The following is a 22,271-nucleotide window of genomic DNA, read 5'->3' as shown; positions in this document are numbered from 1 at the left end:
TCTGCAACCCGTCATGTTAGTGCTGATTGAAATTCATTATGAGAATTGAAGTGTTGTCCCTGAGGATATGTAAATATTGCCAAAAGTATTATGATGGGCACGCTGCTTAATAATGTAACAGCATTGGCATTGTGAAAACCAAGCATACATATTCATCGAACAACTTCAATCATTTTAAAACCGTTTTTTAACATCAGTCTTCGGTGGCATTTTTCGCTTCTGTGAAGATATTTATCATGGTCACACATCCATACATAGCACACGGAAAAACACGCCTGCTAACGATTTGGCCGGTTTACACGTGGTAACTAATACAAAGGACAGGTGTTGCATGTGAGGTATATTTCCACTAGTTCGTCCCCCGTCTGCTTAATGAGGCGGGTTCATTATCTGGCTGTGGCTTTGTTGTGTGCGTGAAGATACTTAATCACATTTTTTTACGAGGCAAATTACGTTCATGCACGTCTCCCACTGCATATTTCTTGTCAAAATATCAAGGCAACGTGTACACGGGTCGAGCTGAAGCGTTGTTGTCAGCTCTTCTCACAGCTGTCTCTATGCTTTGTCTGAAATCCCGTCAGTGCTCGCGGCTACTTGCTTTGATCAATACGAAATCCAACCGGGGACAGCAATGTATTTGCTAACCATAGAGCATTGCTTTATATTAATATTATATATAATGTTTCTTTATTTGGTCTTACCACAGACAGTAACATGTGAGCTCTGATTTTCTAAACGAGCTGCTGTACATTGTAGCTTGTTATTATCTAGTCTGTGAAGCCTATTTTGACTATTGACCACAAGAAAAGAATCAATAAAAAGCTATTAGAGGCCATATTTGTGCTAGAAAAACACGTTGACACACATATCTAGTCAACACAAGTTGGTCTCTCCTACGATGGGCAGTTTTAAGTTGTTGTACATGCAGATGGTTTACACACCAACAATTTAATAACCAAGCAGAGCGACGGTTACAGCTGGAAACACTGAATATAACGTCATCGCGACACAGCGGCCTATTAAAAAGGCAATCGAGATGCTTTTGATCTTGTATCATGCAGTCATCTGTGGTAGTGGATTGCTAGTCCGATGAGAATAAAGACAAGCCAAGGTATGTTTTACGCATGGAGGTTAGCATATTAGCAGCATATGGGGAACGTGGTGTGGCGTCCCTTCCCTCTATTAACCCGTCCTGCTGCTGCATTCGGTGGATGTCACTCAGACAGCGATGCTTTACACCCCACATGCAGCCACAGGGATTTATGAGATCTGGAGGGCTCTTCAGATTATTGGCAGTTGTATTCAATGCAACTTTATTAGATAAGTGACAGGATTGAAGTGTTTGCTCCGTGTTTGAAGGACTCTTAGTGCCACACAAGAGAGTCCACGAAAGTATGCAGATGCTTCAGATGCAACATCAAGGGATGTGTTTCAGTGTGCTGAAAAGTACGGGGGCACTTGAAAAGATATTACTAACATTTGATAAAATGTATGAATGAGGAATACAATGAGTAAAGGAAAGATGTAAAAGAAAATTGATCTAATAAGGATACATTGTAAAGATGTGTTAGGGTTCTGGAGGCCCCTCGAGGGAGATCACACTACGATGAATCAAAGGAGTCACCCGGCTCAAATTTTCTTAAACAAAAAGAATTTGATAACTAAACAAAGTGAAAAGGAATACAATTTATAAAGTGAAATACAATGTGAACAGTGATGTATTTCGCAAAATTGAGAATACTCTCGTCTAGTCAAGGGTGACTTATGAAAGCAGCTGCAGGGAAATTCTAACAGTTCTTCTCCTAGTTTGGTCCTTTCAAAACTCCCGAGGGTGTCTTTTGGGTGCGTTTGAATGCCTTGAAAACAAGAAACTAGTATGATTGATTGTTTGAAGAAAGACTACAAGTTTAGTGGTTCAAAGGCCGGTGCTCTTTCTAATGCTGAAATGATGTATGCCAATGGTGTAGCCAAACAAACACAGGATTAGTAGAATGGTGAAGTGGAGTACGCTGAAGAAGATATTTAGAGTGCTTCCATTTGCTTCCATTGCAAAATCTGCAAAAGCTTAATAATTGTTTTGATCTAAAGCGCTTAATAGGCACTCACAAGAACAAGTCCGGACTCTGTCGTTCTATTTCATCACATCATCAATTTTCACAAGCCTCGCAACTTTGTTACAATTAAAATCCATGATTATTGATCCATCAAAATGCCACACATCCTCACATTTTCCTTTCGCTGCACATCATTTTTCATCAATTAATACAGGCAGTCAGATAAATTGGAGGTTGAATTCAAAAATCAGGCTCCAACATTATTTAATATAAATGACTTACTACTACTCAAAGCTACTACTATCCTACTTAAAGCTATTCTGCTCTTATTCGATTTAAGTCACTGCATCTCCCACAAGTAAATTACCATTGTTGAATTTCAGCCTGTGGGTACAATTTGTTAGCCCAATATTGATGAAACAGAACAAGATTAGTAGCAAGACAAACAAGTTAGCCGACTGCCGAGCGCTTCGAATGATGCTGCTCGGCTCCGCACACACAGAGTGTGTGTGCGTGTGTGTGTGTAAAGCTCTGCCAGAAACCACAGAGAACAGTGCGACGTTAAATAACAGCTGAAGGCAGTAAAACTCGCACTGAGCTGAAATTACACCAAACACCCAATTATGTTCTGGCACTGCAGAAAATAAAATAAAATAAATAACGGCTTGTTTTATTGTCAGAAAACAAAAAGTGGTTGTATTGTTCATAAGCCAAAGCATCATACAGATTAATTATTTATGCTATGATCTTCAATTGCTTATTTCTTATAAATGGAATATATGATCTTTTTAGATAGATTCTCAGCAGGAATCAACAGGTTTAGGGCTGGGAGTTAGAAAGTATTGATAGGACTATGCACACTGATAATATCACAACTAGCCGCAACTGAAATAATTCAATTTTAGTAAGCAGATAGTTGGATTTTTTTTAAATTGCATAATACATTTATTTAGCTTCACTGACAGGGCAGTCTTTGCTAACACAGTGTATAAAGACAAAATGAACTGAGTTGATCAGTGAGAGCTGTAAAGTACAGCTTTAACGCTACCCAGATGTTTCATATCTTTACACGCTGATGTAAAGTGTAAAATATATTCTGAATAAAGCACTGACACATAAAGAAAATGTGTGAGCTTTTTGATGTCAACACGTATTTTTCTTAACTTTGTCTAGTTCCGCTTGATGGCATGTACTTGATCATTTCAAATAGATATTGTTTGAAAAAATAAGTGAAGTTTTTGATGCTATAAATCCGACCATCTCGACAATGACACCATAGTTTAAAAAATGTTTCCCTATGTGCTTTGAGTATCCTTAAAATATCAGTTGGAAACATTGTAACAGAAACACTAACATCTATCTAGGTTTGGGGAGTGGTATGAATTGCTCACAGCTGTATTGCCTTTCCCCAACAACAAAAACAAATACAGCACTGAATCTTGCATTTGGAATGGAAAAAAAAGATGAAAGTCCCTTTTGTGTGGAAACTATTAGGTAGAGTCCTGAAAATCAAGGAGTTTTAGTTCAAGGAGTTCCATTCCAGGTCGGTGTATTGGATGTATTACCATGACAACTATATCTACCCAAGTGTGTGCTCTTATCTGATGTATCAACAAATCAAGCTAATGAGGTGTCCTCTGTGGGCAGATCATTCTGTAGACCACGTGGCCTAGACAATGTGGGCTGGCCTTGTTAACCAGTAGTTAAAAAAGCAACATAAATAGGAATTATTCTTTCTTCCTTTCTTCATTTAGAATAGTATATTCACTTGTAACATGTTCTCTTTTAACTACCTTTATATCAATTGAATATATTCCTCCCGAAAGGTGAAAGGAAATTGAATAACCGTGATCAACATGTGACCAGTCAACATCGTCCTGTAGTTGTCTTACATGCATAAACATTACACAACATTCTCATAACCCTGTGGTTTTTATTTTTTTATTTAAAGGATATGAATTTGACAAGAGACTTCCAACGGAAGTGACAATGGCCGCGTTTATCTACATATGGTGCTGAACTGGCCAGTTTTCTACAACATTTATGTTCACTACATTTCTTTTCATTACTGTAATTTATACTACCGCCGTTGAAGCACTGGGGAATTATGTTATAGAAATAAATGGCAAACCTTCTGTATATTGGTTGACATAATCAGCAGCTGTATGCTGTGTGATGATCTGTAAATGATTGCTCTTTACTATCCTCGTGTGGACAGCAGCGTATGCTGCAGGTTGGGAAGCGGGAAGACGGGTTTCCACAATCCGAACCATTATTTCCATTCTCAGGAATCATTGAGGACAAGCTTTACAATTTCAATGACGTCCAAAGGAGAGGAACTGAATAAATGCCTAATAAATACAAAAACAGAAAAAAAGTCCAATTAGCGGGAACATCAATCATCCCACTACAGACATGTGATAGTCAACCTCGTTTGAAATCATTGTTTAAAATAGACTCATGCTAAGTTATAATGTGTGGCATTGCAGCATTGAATCATTGCATCTTCTCCAATTTAATAAAAAAGCAATCAATCAATTTGCCATAATAATGAGTTGAAGCGCTGCCCCGTGCAATACATCTTGAAAGTAAAAGTGAATCTCTGGGAGGCGTGTCCATAGATATCATCAGATTAATACAGGATCCATCAGAAGATTATTCACTTCCTAGGGAGCATAGCAAAATGTGTTTTCATTCTGTTCAAGTAAGCCGTTTTCATTCTGTTTAAATATTGATTTTTTTGCTGTAGCCTGCTGACACGTTTTTTGTATGGCGCAACAGAACAGTTTGAATTTCAAGATCGGAGGGATAGCACTAGAGAGATTAAATAGTTATAAAAAATGTTCTCCCACAAATTAAAAATGGTCTTATTCTCAGCAGTTAATTGTAAAGAATCGCTTTGAATGCCTCCTTAACAGCAGAGAAGTGGAGGCTGTAGGGTGAACTGGGAGGTATGGTTTAAGGAGGTAAGCTAAGCCAAAGGCATACAGATCCTGGCTGCTATTAACAATGCTTTAAAAAGCACAAGAAAAAGATTAGTCTTTCCCCTCTGACTGCGTAATGCAAGAAACCGTGGAAGGAATTATCCTCTTCTAGTGAGGTTTCTATCAAAACCGGAAAATCAGAGGCTTAGTGAAATTACACTTCTCACGTGATCTAATTTGAATTGATTACACGCTTTCATCAACCACACAAACCCGTGTACGAGAAATAGGCTGGTGGTGTTTCAGATGGCTGTAAGCAATGAGGTCATGTCAATCAAAATGAATAGGACTGATTCCAATTTTTTATTTGAATTGAATATCAATCTATTTAAGACAAGTTCCAGTGGGTTTTTCAGCCAGTCTGCACTGTAGTTTCTCTGGTGTAGTTTTTTCGTTTACAGTATTTCTCCATCAGTCCAGAGATTTCTGTGAGAATTATTAATGGATTTATTTTTTCCCCTCATCTTTTTCCTCTTGTCCCTTTACTTCTTCATCTTTTGCCTCATCATCTTTTTCCTCTTCACCCTTTACTTCTTCGTCTTTTGCCTCATCATCTTTTTCCTCTTCCTTTTTTTCCTCTTCCTCTTCTTCTTTGTCATCCTTTATACCCGCACCTGTTTCCTCTTCTTCCTTTTTCTCCCCTTCCACCTCTTTCTTGTCCTTCTTCATCTCACCTTCATCCTCCTCCTCCTCCTCTTCCACCTCCTCTCCCGTCAGATGCTCCAGATCTGCAATGCGCCGTCTCAGAGCCTTTTCAGTGATCTTGTAATTTCCCAGCATTTTCTTCAGCTTGAAATGCATCTGGTCCATCGTGTTGTACAGTTTGTTGACGTTCTCCTCCAGCTCCTTAGCCTCGGGCATGATGTTGGCCGGGTCCAGATCTATCAGATTGTCTCTCATCAGGATCTCCCGCCCTTTGTCCTCTAGCATGCCTTTGGCGTCCGGATACTCTTGCAGTGATTCCATCAGGTCATCCTTGGACAGGCAGAAGAGGTCGGAGTATCCGATGCTCCGAATGTTTGCGGTTCGCCGGTTGCCTGCTTTGCTGCCTTTAATGTTAAGAATGCTGATCTCACCGAAATAGCTGCCGCTCCCCAACACAACAAACTGCGTGACGCCGTCGTCGGCAACGACTGCAAGTTGTCCATCTTTGATGATGTACATCTCGCGGCCGATGTCGCCCTTTTTGCAGATGTAGTCTCCGGGACTGAACACCTGCGGCTGCAGCTTGAGCACCAGCTCGATCAGCAGGCCTGCCTCGCAGTCTGCAAAGATACGAACTTTTCTCAGCGTGTCCATGTGGACTTGGATGGCGATCTCAGCCTTTAGCTTGTCCGGAAGGTACCGCAGGACCTCTCTTTCATTCTGTGCTTTGCCGTTATTCCACAGGTAGTCGAACCACTTGATGACCCGCAACTCAAGTTCCGTGTCAACCTTTCGGACCTGTGAACAGCAGTGGAGCACAAACTCTCAGCACGGAATCGAGGGAACGGTTGTTTTAATCGTTTTTCTTGCAAATGTTTGGAGTGGGAAAAGAAGCTTACCCGCATGTACTGCTTGATGTTGTCAATTTGGGACTGAAACTGAGCTTGAGCAGCGTTCATATTGGAGATCATGGTGGCGATGTTTCCCACAATGGTGGCAAAGATCAAGACGCCCACTAAAAAGTCAATTACGTGGAAGATAAATTCTGAGTCCAGGGCTGGCGGCGGTGTTTCCCCGATGGTAGTTAGTGTCAGCGTGGACCAGTAGAGGCTGAAAGAATACTTCCTGCCAAACTCCCCAAACGCAGGCTCGTCAGGATCATCCAGAGCCGGGTACACCCAGGCGTCAGCGCCAAAACCGATGTATTTGGAGAAAGAGAAGTAGAAGCAAGCGTTCCAGTGGATGATAATGAGGATGTACATGATCAAGTTTCCGATGCGGAAGATGTTGGGGTAGTTAGTTTTGGTTTCGGTCCTCGTGAAGAACTCCATCATGCGGCCGATCCTCAACAGCTTGTTGATGCGGATCTCCGGATAGTCGAGGCCGAGGATGAAATAGAGGAAGTCGGTGGGAAGCATCGAGATGAAATCAAGACGAAACTGGAAGCTTCCGATGTAGCGATCTCGTAGCAGTTTCTTATCTTTCACCATCAGGCCTTGCTCAAGGTAACCTGAATTTGGAAATATGGAAGAGACACAATTTGTTCAGGTTTTAATTACTATTAAATTAGTATTACAAAAGTATTTTTCTGTCGTTAAGTGCCATAAAGGAAATAGCATTACATCTCTTGTGATTCAGATTACTCAAACATGGCACATTATGTCTGAGAGGGAAACAAATTTTATTTGATCTGATTAAATTAAAAGGCTGGTTCACACAAGCTTAACTTAACACTCACATCTCCATGAGTACATTTTAATTTGGTGTGTTCTTTGCTTATCTAATAACACAAAGAGGTTTTGTGGTACACCCACTTGATTTGTCCAACTCAGACTGCTGAAGCTTCTAGTTGAACATTAGAAAGCCTTCTTGCACCGAAAGAGGACTGTAGCCCCTGTTTATCATTATTTTTCATGAGAGATGAGACAACCGTTTTATTGCATTTGAATTTACAACTGGAACGGATGAGTTGTTCACCTGTTCTGGTCCTGAAAAACATATCAGCCAGGTAGATTATGTCTGAGGTGTAGTCGAGAATGACCCAGTAAACAATGTAGTTGTGCTGCAGCTCCTCGAAGCAAGCCCTGTTTGCAGGAAGAAAAAACATCAGCAATGAGTATGTTTTATAAATGAGCAATTTTTTATGTCTTTGTTCCACTGGCTTCACTAATGAGACTGTTCGACCTGTTTATAAAGAATCACTGGTTCATAGAAATCACCTGGCTATGATCATTGTCCAGTTGTACATGACTGGTAGGGCGATGATGAACAACCAGTTGTAATACAAATTCCCAGCAGGATTAATGACAAATAATTCTTTGGGCCTATGGAAAGAAAGATAGAAGGTGACCATGTAATATATATATATACATATATATAGGAAATATATGGTTGAATGAACTGTTAATGATACACTTACTCGTCTTTGTTATTTTCCTTTTCTTTCTCCTTTTCCTTTTCCTTCTCCTCTTTTTCCTTGGCCTCCTTGTCTTCCTTTTCCTTCTTCTCCATCTCCTTCCTTCTGTAAAAAACAGTAATATTTTACAGCATGCTGTGCATACTGTAAAGTATATTTTTAAAGAAAGAAATTTAAATTAATAACACAATTACGCTTTCTTCTCTTTCTTCTCTTTCTTCTCTTTTTTCTCCTTTCTCTTTTTCTTTTTCTCCCTGAAAAATAATGATTCAACATATTTAATTGCTTTTGAGATTACTAAAGCATATCTAAAGCATATCTAAAACAAAAAGGTCCCAGGGGCTTCCCCCTGGCGAGCCCATAATCACACTTACTTTTCATTGTTATTGCTGTTATTCATGTTGAGCAGGCAATCAGGGTTGGATTCAGATGCACTTCTAGAAAAATTAAAAGTTACACATTGCTGTAGGTCAATTAACTCTCTTAATTGCACATCATTGTCATAGAAGCTCATTGTCTGAAACGCTTCGAATGTGTCTTTGCTTACAGATCATCGTCACTGGACTCTTCGCTGTCCGTGGAGATCTGTGATGCGGTGTGAGGCGGCACAGAGAGGGACTGAAGGGGGGTCGAGGCCGTCATGGCTGCAGATCTGTTCACCCTGGAAAAACAAACCTCAGAGGGAGATTCTGTGCATCGATGATGCGAATGGAAATCAATTAGTTTTGTCCCAGCAGTGTGACTAGCCTAAAAGACCTCCAAAATATGTAGAGCTGAAACAATGAGCCCATTATTTCATTATTTAATGGGCAAAACATTTGTGAAAAAACTGTATATCATATTTGTGTCACCTTTTAACTCTTTAACTATGTAAAGCTCTATTGAGACAAATGCTAATCCATCAGCCCTTTTTGTAAACTTTTATGTAAACCTGAAAAGTTGAGAATTGTCTAAAACGTGAAAATGATCTAGTAGGTCTAAAAGCAGTTAGCAGAACTGTGTCAAAGTGGAGAAAAACTTGATACACTTAATTCGGTCTTACAAACAGTTATAAACACATTTCCCAAAGTGTAGTGCTCTCTCAACTTACCTTTTCCCTTGTTAAAATAATGTAATGTCCATTCTCCTTTAATCCTCTTCGACTGGCAACTGTTCATTCACAACAACCGCAGCTTGAGTGTGTTAATCAGCAGTTTATTATTAAAATAATATCCAAATGCAGCTAGACAAGTGTCACCTTTAAGCATTGAGTCTAACTAACTGTGTCATAGAGTCTGAGTGACCTTCAACGGGATTTGGAGATTAGGGTCAGCTAAGAAGAGGAGAGACAGAGTCACTCCTTAGCTGTCCACCCAGGTGGGAGATGGGATTAGTCAAATAAAAAAATTAAACTTTTAACCTGTCATGATGTGAAGATCTGTAACGGTGAAATAAAATCTGTTGGTTCTCATTTTTTACATATCTATGACAATCTGTTACTTTCCCGACCATTTGTCGAACAGGCAAGGATTAAGTCTGTTGACACACACACACACACACACACAAACCAGCATCTCCCGCTCAGTCAGCACCCTCAGCCATATCCTATTTTGATCCTATTAGATGGTGCCGGGCATGTTTAAGATCAGACGGCTCCGGTTCCTTTACCATGAATAAAAATCATGCGAGTGAAATTAAATCTGAATCTCTTCAGTCTGGATTGCTGCATCTTAACAACAAATCCTCCTCTCCTGAATTCTATGGACATGGTTCAGTACCACACCCTGTTGGCTGATGTTTGCTGTTATATGACTGCTCGTATGTTTAGTGAGAAGTAGAGTATTGGTAGTTATTAATTAAGTCATCACTATTCAATATTTGTGATGATGGCAACTAAATAGAAGCAAAGGCAAAAATAGTGGACTTACCTTAGCAAATATTTAAAACCAAATGGTAATGGCATCTTTGCTTTTTCAAAGATTTTGATGTGAGGTGAAGCACAGTGGTATTTCATAAAATGAATGAAGGGCTTTATTTAGCCGCTCCAGTTTCAGTGTCTGGGCATTAAACTGGTTCTCTTACTGGGACACTTAATTGTTATTTCCTACAACAAACCATCAACACTTTTGTTTAAACAAAGGCCCCTATTCAAGGAGTCTACAAATAAATATTTGTATCATGTCTGACTGCTGAATTGGAACAACAGAAATTAAGAAGTAATTTTTTTTAAATATTTTTATTAAAGACAGAAAAAACAACACAACAAAATGTTTTAATTTCCAATCCTGAACTAAAAACACACAACTTGTCTTTCATTCTCGATGAATCAATATGACACAGCTTACTTTTGCGCTGCACACACACCCAGTGGCTTTCCACTGCTTAGAAAGGAGGCTGGTGATGACAGGAAGAGAACTACACTGCAGCAGGATCTGCTGCCACTGCGGTTGTGTTAACTTCAGCTGCCAGTGAAGCAGCAGCAGCCTCAACGGCATCAACGGCAGTGGCATCAACAGCATCAACGGCAGTGGCATTAACGGCAATGGCATCAATGGAATCAACGGCATCAACGGCATCAGCTGCAGGGACGTCAGCAGGGGCGGCCACATCGACAGCCACCTCAGGGGCTGCAGGGACAACAGGAGGCACGTCCACAACTGTAGCTTCAGTGGTTGTGGTGTCCACTGGGACGTCAACCACGGCCAGCTCAACAGCTGCTGCAGGGTCTGCCGGTGCTGCTTCCACCACAGCTGGTTCAGCCTCTGCGGCCTCCACCTCCTCAGCCTCCTCGGCCTCCTCGGCCTCGTCAGAGCTTAGGGGGACGGCGTCTTTGGGGGCGGGGTTGCCTGCCTGTCACGAAGATATAGGCAGACAATGACTTCACACATAGTGTACAAACTGGTGGTGTTGAATTGAACATTTACCAAACATGGATGGTCTAAAGAAGGAAACCACTGTCGGTGTCATATTGACCAAGATTAAAAGAGAAATGCTAAAGTGGCTCAAATGCAAAACATGTAGTGAGTATTTAGTTTAACTCAACGCGTGCGTTTGATAGGGCACATTGTGCAAACATTAGGAAAAGAAGCACAGGTAGAAACCATAACTGATGGTTTGGTTTGCAGTGTGTCTGCTCACCTCTGTCTCCTCCTCTGATGCGTCTCCTACAGCTTGGGCAGCAGCAGGTGAGATGTCAGACGACTGAGCTGGTGCAGCATCAACCTGGAGAATCATAACACGCTCAACTCAAACACCACGTGGAATTGAGAGATTGTTGCAAGGCTGCATGTGAGTTTATTCCATGTTTCCTCGGCTGAATGAACCCAAACAAATGAACAATTAATGAATAAGTTCGACAGTGAAAATGCAAGACTTTTAATGTTCAAACTTTCCTGAATAATAACAACAAGATATTAATTTACAGGAGCATCAGCAACATGAAAGGGTTTCCAACTAATCTCTGGAATAATACAGATTAATGATTATAATTATAATTCTGAATTTTATCATTTTATTTTTTGGAACCTACAATGAACCCCGACTACTTGCTGCTGGTGCAGCCTGTACATCTCCATCCACCTCAGGGCCTTGTTAGCATGTGCTGCAGCTTGCTGAGGAAATACCAGACATCTCTAGACATGCCTTGTAATTAAGCCAACTACCCCCCTCCCTCTGTCAGACATGTTACATACTATATATATATATATATATATATATATATATATATGATGACCTGACTGAAACATGGTAACACATACACAGAAACATCCCGGAAAAGCAGAAATCTTACTTTTTCCTCATTGCTGTCATTCTCCGCAACCTGCAAACCAAGCAGGAGAAAAGAGGAAGCAACAATGACTTCATGCGGTTTTCTCTAAAGCGAAACAGTGTTTAAACCTTGAAAGGAGAACAGTCGGCCGACTAAATGACGTTTTGCTTAGGAAAGACTTACGGGAGAAGCCAAGGTGGAGACCAGCAGGCACAGTGTGAGCACCAATAGCTTCATCATGATTGTTCCTACAAAACAAAGCACCATGTTGTGTTTAACAACTATCTCGTTCTTAATTTCCTTTTGCTGGGAGTGTTTTTTTTAAAGTTTTTCTGAAATTAAATTAGGTTAATGTGATTTGTTTAAAGAATTATACAGAATTCAAAAGGAATATATTCTATACACAATCATATTCTACAATGTATAAACTTGTTTCCATATGAAAACTCAATCTCACCTTTTTTCCAGGTGCAGATGTTTCTCCTCAGGGCTGCAAAGTAATCTCCTTCATCTCTAACTTGGATGCCATTTATATAGTGGAACGTCCTGGGACAACCAATCACATGTGGCAAAACTCACAGACCTCTGTGTTTGAAGAAATTCCCTTAGACTTTCTTAGAAAAAAAACAGAGGCACGTTAAGGGTGCAGGGTTAAAGCCGCTGTTATAGTTAATTACATGCTACATGCTGAGCACACAAGCCCTTCTCTTTATTGCTAAAATAGAAATATAACTAGAGGGAAAGAAGCTGACACACACATGTAATGATGCTGACTAAGAGACACCACTTATTTTAAAAATATTGTACATACTGTATGTATAGTGTGTGTTCGCTATGGCAGTTAAACACAAAAATAAGCGAGTATTAGGACATCTCTGTCAATGTCCTTACATTACAGAATACGTTACCAAAATCTTTAACTTCAATTTTTTTGCTTTAAGATTTTTTAATTACAAAATATATGATAAGCTTATAAAATGTTATGTATTTCTTAGTAATAAACCAGTGGTTGTTTTTTGTCTTGTGACCCTAAAAAGCAGTGTCTTTTGAGCCTTGTGTTACTTTTAGATGAGTTGTAACCTTTTAAACAAAGAGACATTTCCCTCCTAAACTTTCTTAAAATAAATCCACATTTCCAACTTTGCTCCTCTATACACTTAAATGGACAAATGTTATGAAAAGATTCTTCTTTTTAAACTTAGCTACAAGCCTGCAGGTCTTGCTCTATCTCTCTCACACATGCACACAAATCAAATGTACTTCAAGATGAACTCTTTCCAATAAAAGTTACAAGTAACTCAATTGATTACATTGCATGTAACGTTAAACCATCGACCAGGAAGAAAGACAATGATGTACTTATTTACAGAAGTAGATTTATGAAACGATCACTTTATTAAAGGCTTCTACCCTGTAACCAAAGTCTGCCGTAACATGTAACCCTGTGGCCTCCAACACGCTGCATAGATTACTTACACTTAAACAATGTTGCATAAAAGAAGACGGCAATGAACACATGCAACAATATTCTGAAAAGTTTTGAATAAAGGTTTTTTATTTTTCTGTCTTGTGGCTTTAAATCAGATAATGAAGGACTTACACTGCAATCTGCAAAATTTTAATTCTAGGAAGATGGCTGTTGGTATGACATTGCCTGTTGCTTTTCAATTAAAATATTTTATTTTGTCCTTATTAGCTCATATCAAGCTAAGATAATACATGAAGAGGGTGAACATGGAAGCCATTAATCTTCCAAACATCAGATGTACAGCTTAACATTGTGAGTGTGTTAGCATGCTGATGTTCATGTTCGAGCTCAAAGTGCTGCTTTGTCTAAATGAAGGCCCTTACTGAGCTGCTGTCAAAGACCAACAAGTCTCAAAACCATACGTCCAAAGCGAGTTTTGTATTTATGTGTTTAAATTGAGATCAGACAAAACAATTCTAAAGCTGTCACGTTGCTCAAATGTTAAATCTCAAAATATAATGTATGCTTAAAGATTCAGAGTGTCTTTCTTACATCTTACACAAACAATTTCTGGTTCAAAACGGTTCCATGTTCTTTTGTCCCAACACTGTTGCCATTGTTCATCTATCCTTCCAGACCTGTAGATTCTCTAATTCTGTATTTGTACGAGTCAAATTAATGCTCAAACATGTTTTTAACGTCTCCTTTGCTGTGCATGATAGAAGTTGTGCAATTATGTGGTGAATGTTCCGGGAAGTGGAACTTGCGTGGAAGAGAAACGCATAGCGTGAGAGGATGGCGCCTGTGTATTTTAAGTGTGTTTGAAGATAAATGTAAATGGTCGTGCTGTGACAGGCTCGTGTCCGCAGGGGAGAAATGAGCAGGAAGTTATTTTCACTGGGGAGGAATTTATTCAACCTATGTGGCAAATGATGTTCACTCTGTAATATGATGTAGCCCGTGCAGCATGTAAGATGCGTTTAGTGTATCTGTACCGTACATGTGTGGTTGGGGAATTGCTTTTTCTGCCATTTCTTAGGATGCTGCCTTTCTTCTTTAGCCCTCTGAGTTAATAAGCCCTCCACTGATTTATATTTATATTTCCATGTTTGGTGCATTATCCATAGACACAATTTATTAAAAAATATAGAATTACCAGATGCTTAGAATACTTTTGAGTTAAATAGCCTCACTTATTTTTTTCAGAACGCTTTGGTCTAGTAATACGTTTGGTGACTAGTGCTCATAACCCAACATTTTAAAGATATGTACCATCACACATTCACTGTAAAGGATTCATTAAGTTAAGTTGAGTCAAAAAGACATAAACCACTCAAAAATTTCTAAAGAAAAATGATATTTTCTTTCAGGATTCATGTGGCCCCCATTCCTATATACTAATAAATAGAATTATTAGTAAATATTTATATATGAAAGCAATATTTACTATTGCTTGTTTTTTTTTCATTACCAAATACAAACAATACCAAACAATAAATCAAATTAAAACTTGTTAAAAAAGACAAAACATAACCAAATTGCTTTGAAAAGTGTACTTTATTCTCAACAGAAAATACATTTAAAGAATAGTTGAAATAAGTTAATAAACATGTGCAGGACATTTGTTATATACTTAAAATGCATGGTTAGAAAGCATTTAAGTGACACAATAAAAGTGTGACTATAAGTACTATAAAGTAAAGCAGAGTAATTCTTCAGAAAAATGTTGGTGCATGCAGATGTAACAGTCTTTGGAAAGCACATTTACATGTTACTTGTCATCATTCACATGTCAAGGAGGAAAATATAGTTTTGTCTCCTTTTCTATGCTTCTCTTCCACTTTACACCTTTGCTGGCATCTGCAAAAATAATTAATCAAATTATATCAAATATTTTTAATTTACAGACTCTCCACATAAATGACATAAACTATGTATTTATGTTGATAGTCCTTTTCAATACGTATGTTTATTTGCAGTTCCAATCTTCTTCAAATGAATAAATAGATTAATGAATACCTGGCTTGTCTGGATGGGCTGGTCCTGCTGGAGGGGCTGCATGGGATCCTGGGATGGAAGGGCATTGGGATTGAATGAGGGCATCTGAAAAAAAGACTGGAAATGTAAAACTTCTGAATCAAGGAAATGCTCAGAATCCATCAAATTCACGGTAAATGTTTCCTCTTACATTTGGGAATTGCTGGGGAATATTTTGAGCGGGATATTCAAATGGGAACACCTGTGGATAAAACATGAGTAAAGCAAGTGTAAAATATGAGAATGAAATTAAATATGTAGAATAAATAATATCTCACATTTGGCATCTGAGGGGAGTTTGACATCGGAGGGAGGTTTGTCATTATCTGGAACAAAAGCACATGTCCCTTATTTAGTACTGCATCATGTGAAACAAAATGTCATTTTATTCCAACATCATGAATTCTATAACCTCTCGAAGTTCAAAATATTTACCCTCTGCTGGGAGAAATCATAGGGGTAATACTGAAAATGTAAAAACAGGAGAGAACAAACAAATGAATAGGTCTTGTGTCAACAGGTTTTTCATTAACCTGCATAATAAAAACCACATAAAAGTGTTTTTCAGTGTTTTTTCAGTCCAAATATGTTATGGCTGAAAAACAGAAGAAAAAAAAACACTTACAACTTCCACGCTCTGTCTGCCTGGTGGCTGAGGAATGGAGTATTTTATGAAACCAAAGGACTGCAGAGAGAGGAGAAAAAAACAAAAAATCACTAAAAAGTAAAGAGCAGTTAGGATATTATCACATGTAAAACAAAGAGATGCTTCTTTACAACCACATGCCTACCTGTCCAGCGTTTGATCCACCTGCACCACCAGCAACGCTGTGGGGGTAGATCTTATGGAGAAAATAGAAATAAACATGAGTCATAATACATATTTGTGAAATGGAATCCATCACACGAAATAAGGGAGAGTGTGACATACTAGTTCAATACTGTAAGCGCCAGGTGCTCCAAGTTGTGGCAGAGACTGAGGAGCTGTGAAGGGATTTCCCCCCTAAATGAACGGGACATTGTCAGAATACAGCAAACTCCACACAGCAATAGTTCTGGTGGGCTTCAGTCATTTATCACAAACAACAGCTGCTTAATTGTGTTCTGTGTGCAGCCCCAGACAAGGAAGAAAAAGAACACAGAAAATGCACTGTTACCTGTGAGGGCGGTACCTGTTGCCTGGATCCTGCATAATGAGGCAGGTAATGAAAGATGGACTAAAAACAAAGACAGAAAAAAATATAGTTGGATGAAATCAAACGTCAGAACTGCGCCTGAATTGAGAACACGAAACAACAAGATCAACCTTCATCCACTTTTAAAACTTACAGGTGCAGCAGAGGCCGTGGTAGCCAGACAGAGGCAAAAGATGACCAATTTCATTTTTGCTGATTCTCTGAGTCCTGCAGACAATATTCGGCATTAGTTCAGTTGGCCTCTGATCGAGAAAGTGAGCATAGACTCATGTTGAAGTTCAACTCACCTTCTGTGATCACTGGGGAGGATGTTGAGTGTTGATATCGAAGATGGTTTCAGTGCATCGTATCTTCTACAGAGTTACTCTATCTTTTATACGGTGCCAGCTCACCTGCGAGCCAATCCCAGTGATGGGCGTGATGTTATCCAATGACTAGGTGCAGTAAAGGTGTCTAGTCTGCAGCTTTACTAAATGACCAGTGGTCAAATCCACTTTCTGTGTAATAGCAGACTGTTTGATTACACTGTCTGGAGCACTGCAAACCTTCAGTCTGCCTGTGCCTCACTCTGCAATCATGGCATTTCCATTAGATCTATGCTACAGCTGCTTTGTAGAATAAACAACAACATTATATATTTTACTCCATTAATAAAAAATTTAAAAGATTTTATTGCAATAATAAATGTAATTTTGATTGATTTACAGTCCCTCCCATGTTAATTGTGTTTCCAACTGATGGTGAAAGTTTACTAATAAGATTTGGTTAGAAACCTTTGCTCCATTAAAATTTAACCGCTTAAAAAAACCTACTGTTGTATTGAATGAACTCTGTATGTGAGCGTCTCCCTTAATGCCTTCATACGTTGCCATTCCATTTGTCAAAAAGCTAATTTACAAACTAACATGAAATCATTTCATGACAATATCTTTACAAAATGTTGGTTGATCCGACACACAATAATTTATTTCTTTGTACAATATTGTAATCAAGTAAATCACCAGACAACAATGGATGAGTTATTTTGTTGTATTACTGGTTCAAATCTAACAAAGGACATGGTTTTAAAAAAATTATCTCATTTTCCTTTGCATAGCACCATTGTTATTATGAGACAGAGCGCTTTTTGCGCCATCTGAAGAGCAAAGTATTATTTTTAACTGCTAGACTTACTGGAATGGTCACATAAAATGGAAAGGAAAGCAAGTCAATTTTTATATTTGAAGAAATTCACACAGAATATATGATTGTTTCAAATGAATTAATGAAAGTCTGAATTAGGCAACAACAGATCACGGTCTAGTGCCTTGTAAATATATTAATATTTGTGTTGTGTAAATGCATGTGTACCTGTCCCATCATCATTGCTGGTTTTGGTAGCCTGAATTGTCAAAGGCTGTGACGAGCCAATCAGGAGTAAGGATTATGTGCCGATGCTTCATCAATACCCTGCCAGAAATAGTCGGAAGACAGTTTCTGAATGATGTCACACCCCCTTCATCAAAATCAACCTCTTGGCCTCGTGACTGCTTCAAATCAATCTAGTCTCCTTCCTGGTGCGATTTCACAGCCATTGTGGTCAGTGGCTGACATTTACCAAAATCGCTTAAAGAAACTCCAACAATAGATACAATATGGGAAGCAGGAGCAGCAGGAGCTGCAAGAGCCGCAGGAGCTGCAGGGGCAGCTTCTTTCAGGTCAAAACCAAAGCTGTGATTTTGCTTAAGATGGAAAAGACAAGTGGCCATTAGTTCAATAAAATCTCACTCAACTTCTGTAAAAGGAATGAAAATCTTCAGGCATTTACCACATCCGTTTGGCTAAAAAATCTCCTGCTTTATTAACACACTCTTACACTTAAATATGCACTGTTACCAGCAAAGGATACGCTTTTTACAAAGGTTGAAACTATTGACTCTTTGACTGTGTTTGGAAAGTTGAAAATATTAATGCATTTTAAATAATGTGTCTAAAGAGACTGTGTCACTCACAGGCCAAACTAGCTCTGGGCATCAATAGGGAGCAGTTTATCTTATGAGAGAGCTCTTGTCAGACAAAATGTAATAAAAACAAAAATAGCTTGTACAACTCCCAGAGCTTCAAGTGGGGCTCCAGCAAAAATAGCCCGGACTGCCTGTGAAGAAGGAGAAGAATCATTTACATTTTTAGTGTAGATTATGATTAGAATTTGCAAACTGGTGGCAACGGAGCCAACAACAGAATAAGCCATTATGACATCACCACCAGTGATAAACACTGAATAGCAGACCTGTGTGCAGAGCTAATTCGACAATGTTTGAAACTGTGCCGTTTCACAGTGGGTTTTTGTGTCTACGTCATGGTTGACGGTACCTCAGGTGGAGCGTGGCCTATGTCAAACTCCATGAACATTTGTGACTGTGAAGAAGCAAAGGATGTACTGCAGAATCAATAGACACAATGTCAGTGTCAAATCAATAGCTTATAAATGCACTATTATTCACTGACATAGTTGTCAATAGCCATCATGCAAACACCTTAATCAACATCGACGATAACGATAACAAAGGACAATCGAGCAAACGTCTTCTGCTGATGACGATCATGTTGAGCTCAGCATACAGCTGCAACGACCTTTGGAGTCAGCTTGTCCGGTTGAATATTTACAGCATTTAAAACAAAAACCAGAGATAAAAAAATTTAAAAAGCCAGTAGGATGAATTTCATTTTAAATGAAAGAGATTTGTCATATGATGTTAATTATCTAACATTAGCTATTCTTTCTGGCAACAACAACCACAACAAGTAGTGACACATTGTTGAGGAGAGGTGTGATCACTGCAGCGAGATTTACGCCTATTTATTCACTCACAAAACATAGGCGCAGCAAACCTAAGACAGGTGTTGGTGACACGCCAAGAATTTTCCATTTTTTGAAGGCATAATTGGCGACCATATCTCCATGCAGAATCTCCATACACATGTCACATTAATCACATTTGTACCCTCAGTGTTCTGCTTTAGCAGGTGAACCCTTGCGGCATGTCTTTTAAAGGTCATCAGTTTCATGTGGGGGGGGGGGGATCCAATGTATGCACAGTTTGTAAGTGGAGCTTTTGAGACTAAAATGTGGTAGCTGTTGATCTGTTCAACATGAATCTAGGTGTTATTGTATAGCATGTTATCACAGACCATACCTGCTATGACAGTAAATACTGTATTGCAGTTGATTGAATATCATGATTGTGTCGCAGTTGTCACATTTCTTCCATCGTCACATGTTTGAGATTGATTTTGACTCAAGCTCCTTTCCCCTTTTTTAGACACAGAATAATTAAATGGCTTCTGTTAATTGGTATTCTCACTCACTTGTATGTGAGCATGTGGGGTATACTATAGTGCTGCACTTCATTATAAAGAAAAGGTATGGTAAGGCCTCTCTCAATATGGTGTTACTGTGTAGAAACCTGTAAGTAGCTTTCAAGGCATTCAAGTTGAATTACATTTCAATTCTTACATAGAAGAGCTGTAAGGCAGTTTGTGATCTGCATTTCTGTAAGAACATGATTAGCGTGTTGCTGGGAAAGTCAGTTGTCATTTAAATAATTTAGCGAGGGTCAAAGAGGCAGTGAATATTGTAGTTTTATTGATTATTATATATAATTTCTCTGTGTACTAACCATACAAAACTGATGATAATGTCAATTTTGTGTTCACAGCGTGTTAACTGAAGGGTTTAAGATGATCAATTCAAATCAAAATCATTAGGACGCCTCATTTAAAAAGGTTGAAAAAATTCAGGTCTATTCTTTATTATGAAAAGGAAAAACAAAAACACTTTCTGTATTGGTGTTACAAGTATGGTGTGAGTTCTCTCTGCCGGTTGCTGCAGTTGCAGACACGCTCTCCTGCAGCGGGTTGAACAGGTGCTTTCACAGTGGCTGCCTCCTGCGCCGGCCTCTCCAAACCTGAAGGGAACCCGTTCGTAGTGGGCTGTGGTGCAGAGCCCGCTGGCCCCTGTGTCTGTTGGACTCCAGCAGAGAAGGTCCCCGAGGTTGGGTTCACGAGCCCAGCGCCTTGACTCGCAGGCTGAATTGCTCCCGCGGGCAAGTTTGTGAGCATCGTGGTCAGGTACACACCCAGCTGGCTCATTTCCACTGCAGTCTAAAAGCCAACAGAGGGAGAGATACAGTGAAAGGCCACGGGGGGGGGGGGGGGGAAGGGGGAGGGGGGCCGAGTAAATCTTGGCTGTGTTACCTGCAGCTCCTCCGAGCTAAGACTGCTGAGCAGAGTCTCCTGAAGAACAAGAGCATATGTCAGATAAAACTTTAGGAAAAAGAATGTTACAAAAACATGTCTTTAACATATAATAAAATTGTTTATATTGAAGGTGTATTTTAAATTTACCTTGGGCGGCTGGAGCATGTATACAATTTGGGGACTCTGTGGAATAAAAAAACAATCAGACTATAATGCTGCTTTTTTACCTTTTGAAGTTGAATGTGTATTTATTTTACTATACACTGTCAGACTCAATTTACAAAAAAAAAGCTTGAGAGACCTGCTGTTGCAGCACTTGCTGAGGTAAATCTCCCAAAGGAGCAGCTCCAGACGGTGTTTCTGCAGGTAACACCGGACTGTTGGGCAGGTGATTCCCTGGTGTTTGTGGAAGCAGTGATTCAAGAATCACAGGGATTCCATATGGTGACAACTACAGCACAGAATAAGAAAAATGAAATTTCATTTTTGTCAACAGTTTTTTTACTTGCAAAACTATCTCCCCCCCTAGTCATACCTCAAGTCAGATCCAATTTTAACATCACTTGTAGCAGAAAAACATGTCAAAATGAGAAACCAACTCCCAGTTTTCATCTCAGGGTCATAAATCAAGTGACAGATTTCATCAGAGTATTTATATATTTATTTCCATTACACTGTCACTATTTCAATTTTCCTAAAGTACACGTTGACAGAACAGACCACAACTGTGGAAACATGTTAAAGTCCCCCCCAGGCCAGACCTTTCAAGGTTGTGACAGCAGCTCCCATCTGAAGTCTATTATTCAGTCCAGAGCATCATTCATCAGTGCATGGGAGGATCAGAACAAAAAGCCAAAGAGTCTTTCAGTAATAGAGACGTATCATCTTACCAGTTGATTCCCATATGGCGATGAGAGCAGTGGGACGTATCTGTAAGGAGGGAAAATCTAGAGGGGAAAAAAATATCATCATTGTTTGTGAACGAGTTGCACTCTGAATCCCTAAATAAATCTATATTGATATAGATATGAATCGTTTTTTTCTCTTGATGCCCTACCAAAGGCTGCTGTGGGAGCGTCGGCTGTTCAGCAGCAGGCTGGGATCCGTAGATGTTCGGCTGCAGAGGAACGATGCTTGGGCTGCCCCCCAATGAAGGCCACGAGTAGTGCTGTGTGGGAGGCAGGAACTGGGGACCCAGCAGATAGGGGACCCCTGGCTGTGGTTGAGCCACATTAGGAGATAGAGAGGCCGGCGTCTGAGTGACAACCACCTGGTTTGTTGCTTCGACGAGAGCTTGAGTGGCTCCTCCTTGTGGAAGCTGGGGAGGAAGCAGAAGGAAAAGTATACAAGATGCATGAATGATAGTTTTCACAGCAGATTTCCCATAATGGTTAAGTGAAATGTTCAAACTCGTAGCATATTAATATTGTCAATAAAAGGAACTACTTACCGGTACTGCAGACACCATGATGGTAAAACATGAT

At 39.4% G+C, this 22,271-nt stretch overlaps 1 protein-coding gene across 1 annotated transcript; it reads right to left on the bottom strand.

Moving 5' to 3' along the window:
- Nucleotides 1–5,379: 5,379 nt before the first annotated feature.
- cnga1a (cyclic nucleotide gated channel subunit alpha 1a) lies at nt 5,380–9,344 on the bottom strand. Its single transcript, XM_062564542.1, has 9 exons — nt 9,190–9,344; nt 8,647–8,788; nt 8,474–8,536; nt 8,294–8,353; nt 8,103–8,204; nt 7,903–8,007; nt 7,661–7,767; nt 6,583–7,193; nt 5,380–6,481 (listed from the first exon to the last, which is right to left on the bottom strand). The coding sequence occupies exons 1-9, from the start codon at nt 9,254–9,256 to the stop codon at nt 5,486–5,488; spliced, it is 2,253 nt and encodes a 750-aa protein (XP_062420526.1). The 5' UTR covers nt 9,257–9,344; the 3' UTR covers nt 5,380–5,485.
- Between the last annotated feature and the right edge of the window lie 12,927 nt (nt 9,345–22,271).

Source organism: Pungitius pungitius, chromosome 9, assembly GCF_949316345.1.
Source record: "Pungitius pungitius chromosome 9, fPunPun2.1, whole genome shotgun sequence".
Taxonomy (NCBI): Eukaryota; Metazoa; Chordata; class Actinopteri; order Perciformes; family Gasterosteidae; genus Pungitius; species Pungitius pungitius.
Note: the sequence above shows the minus strand (reverse complement) of the source record. Positions and strands in the feature narration are given on the sequence as shown.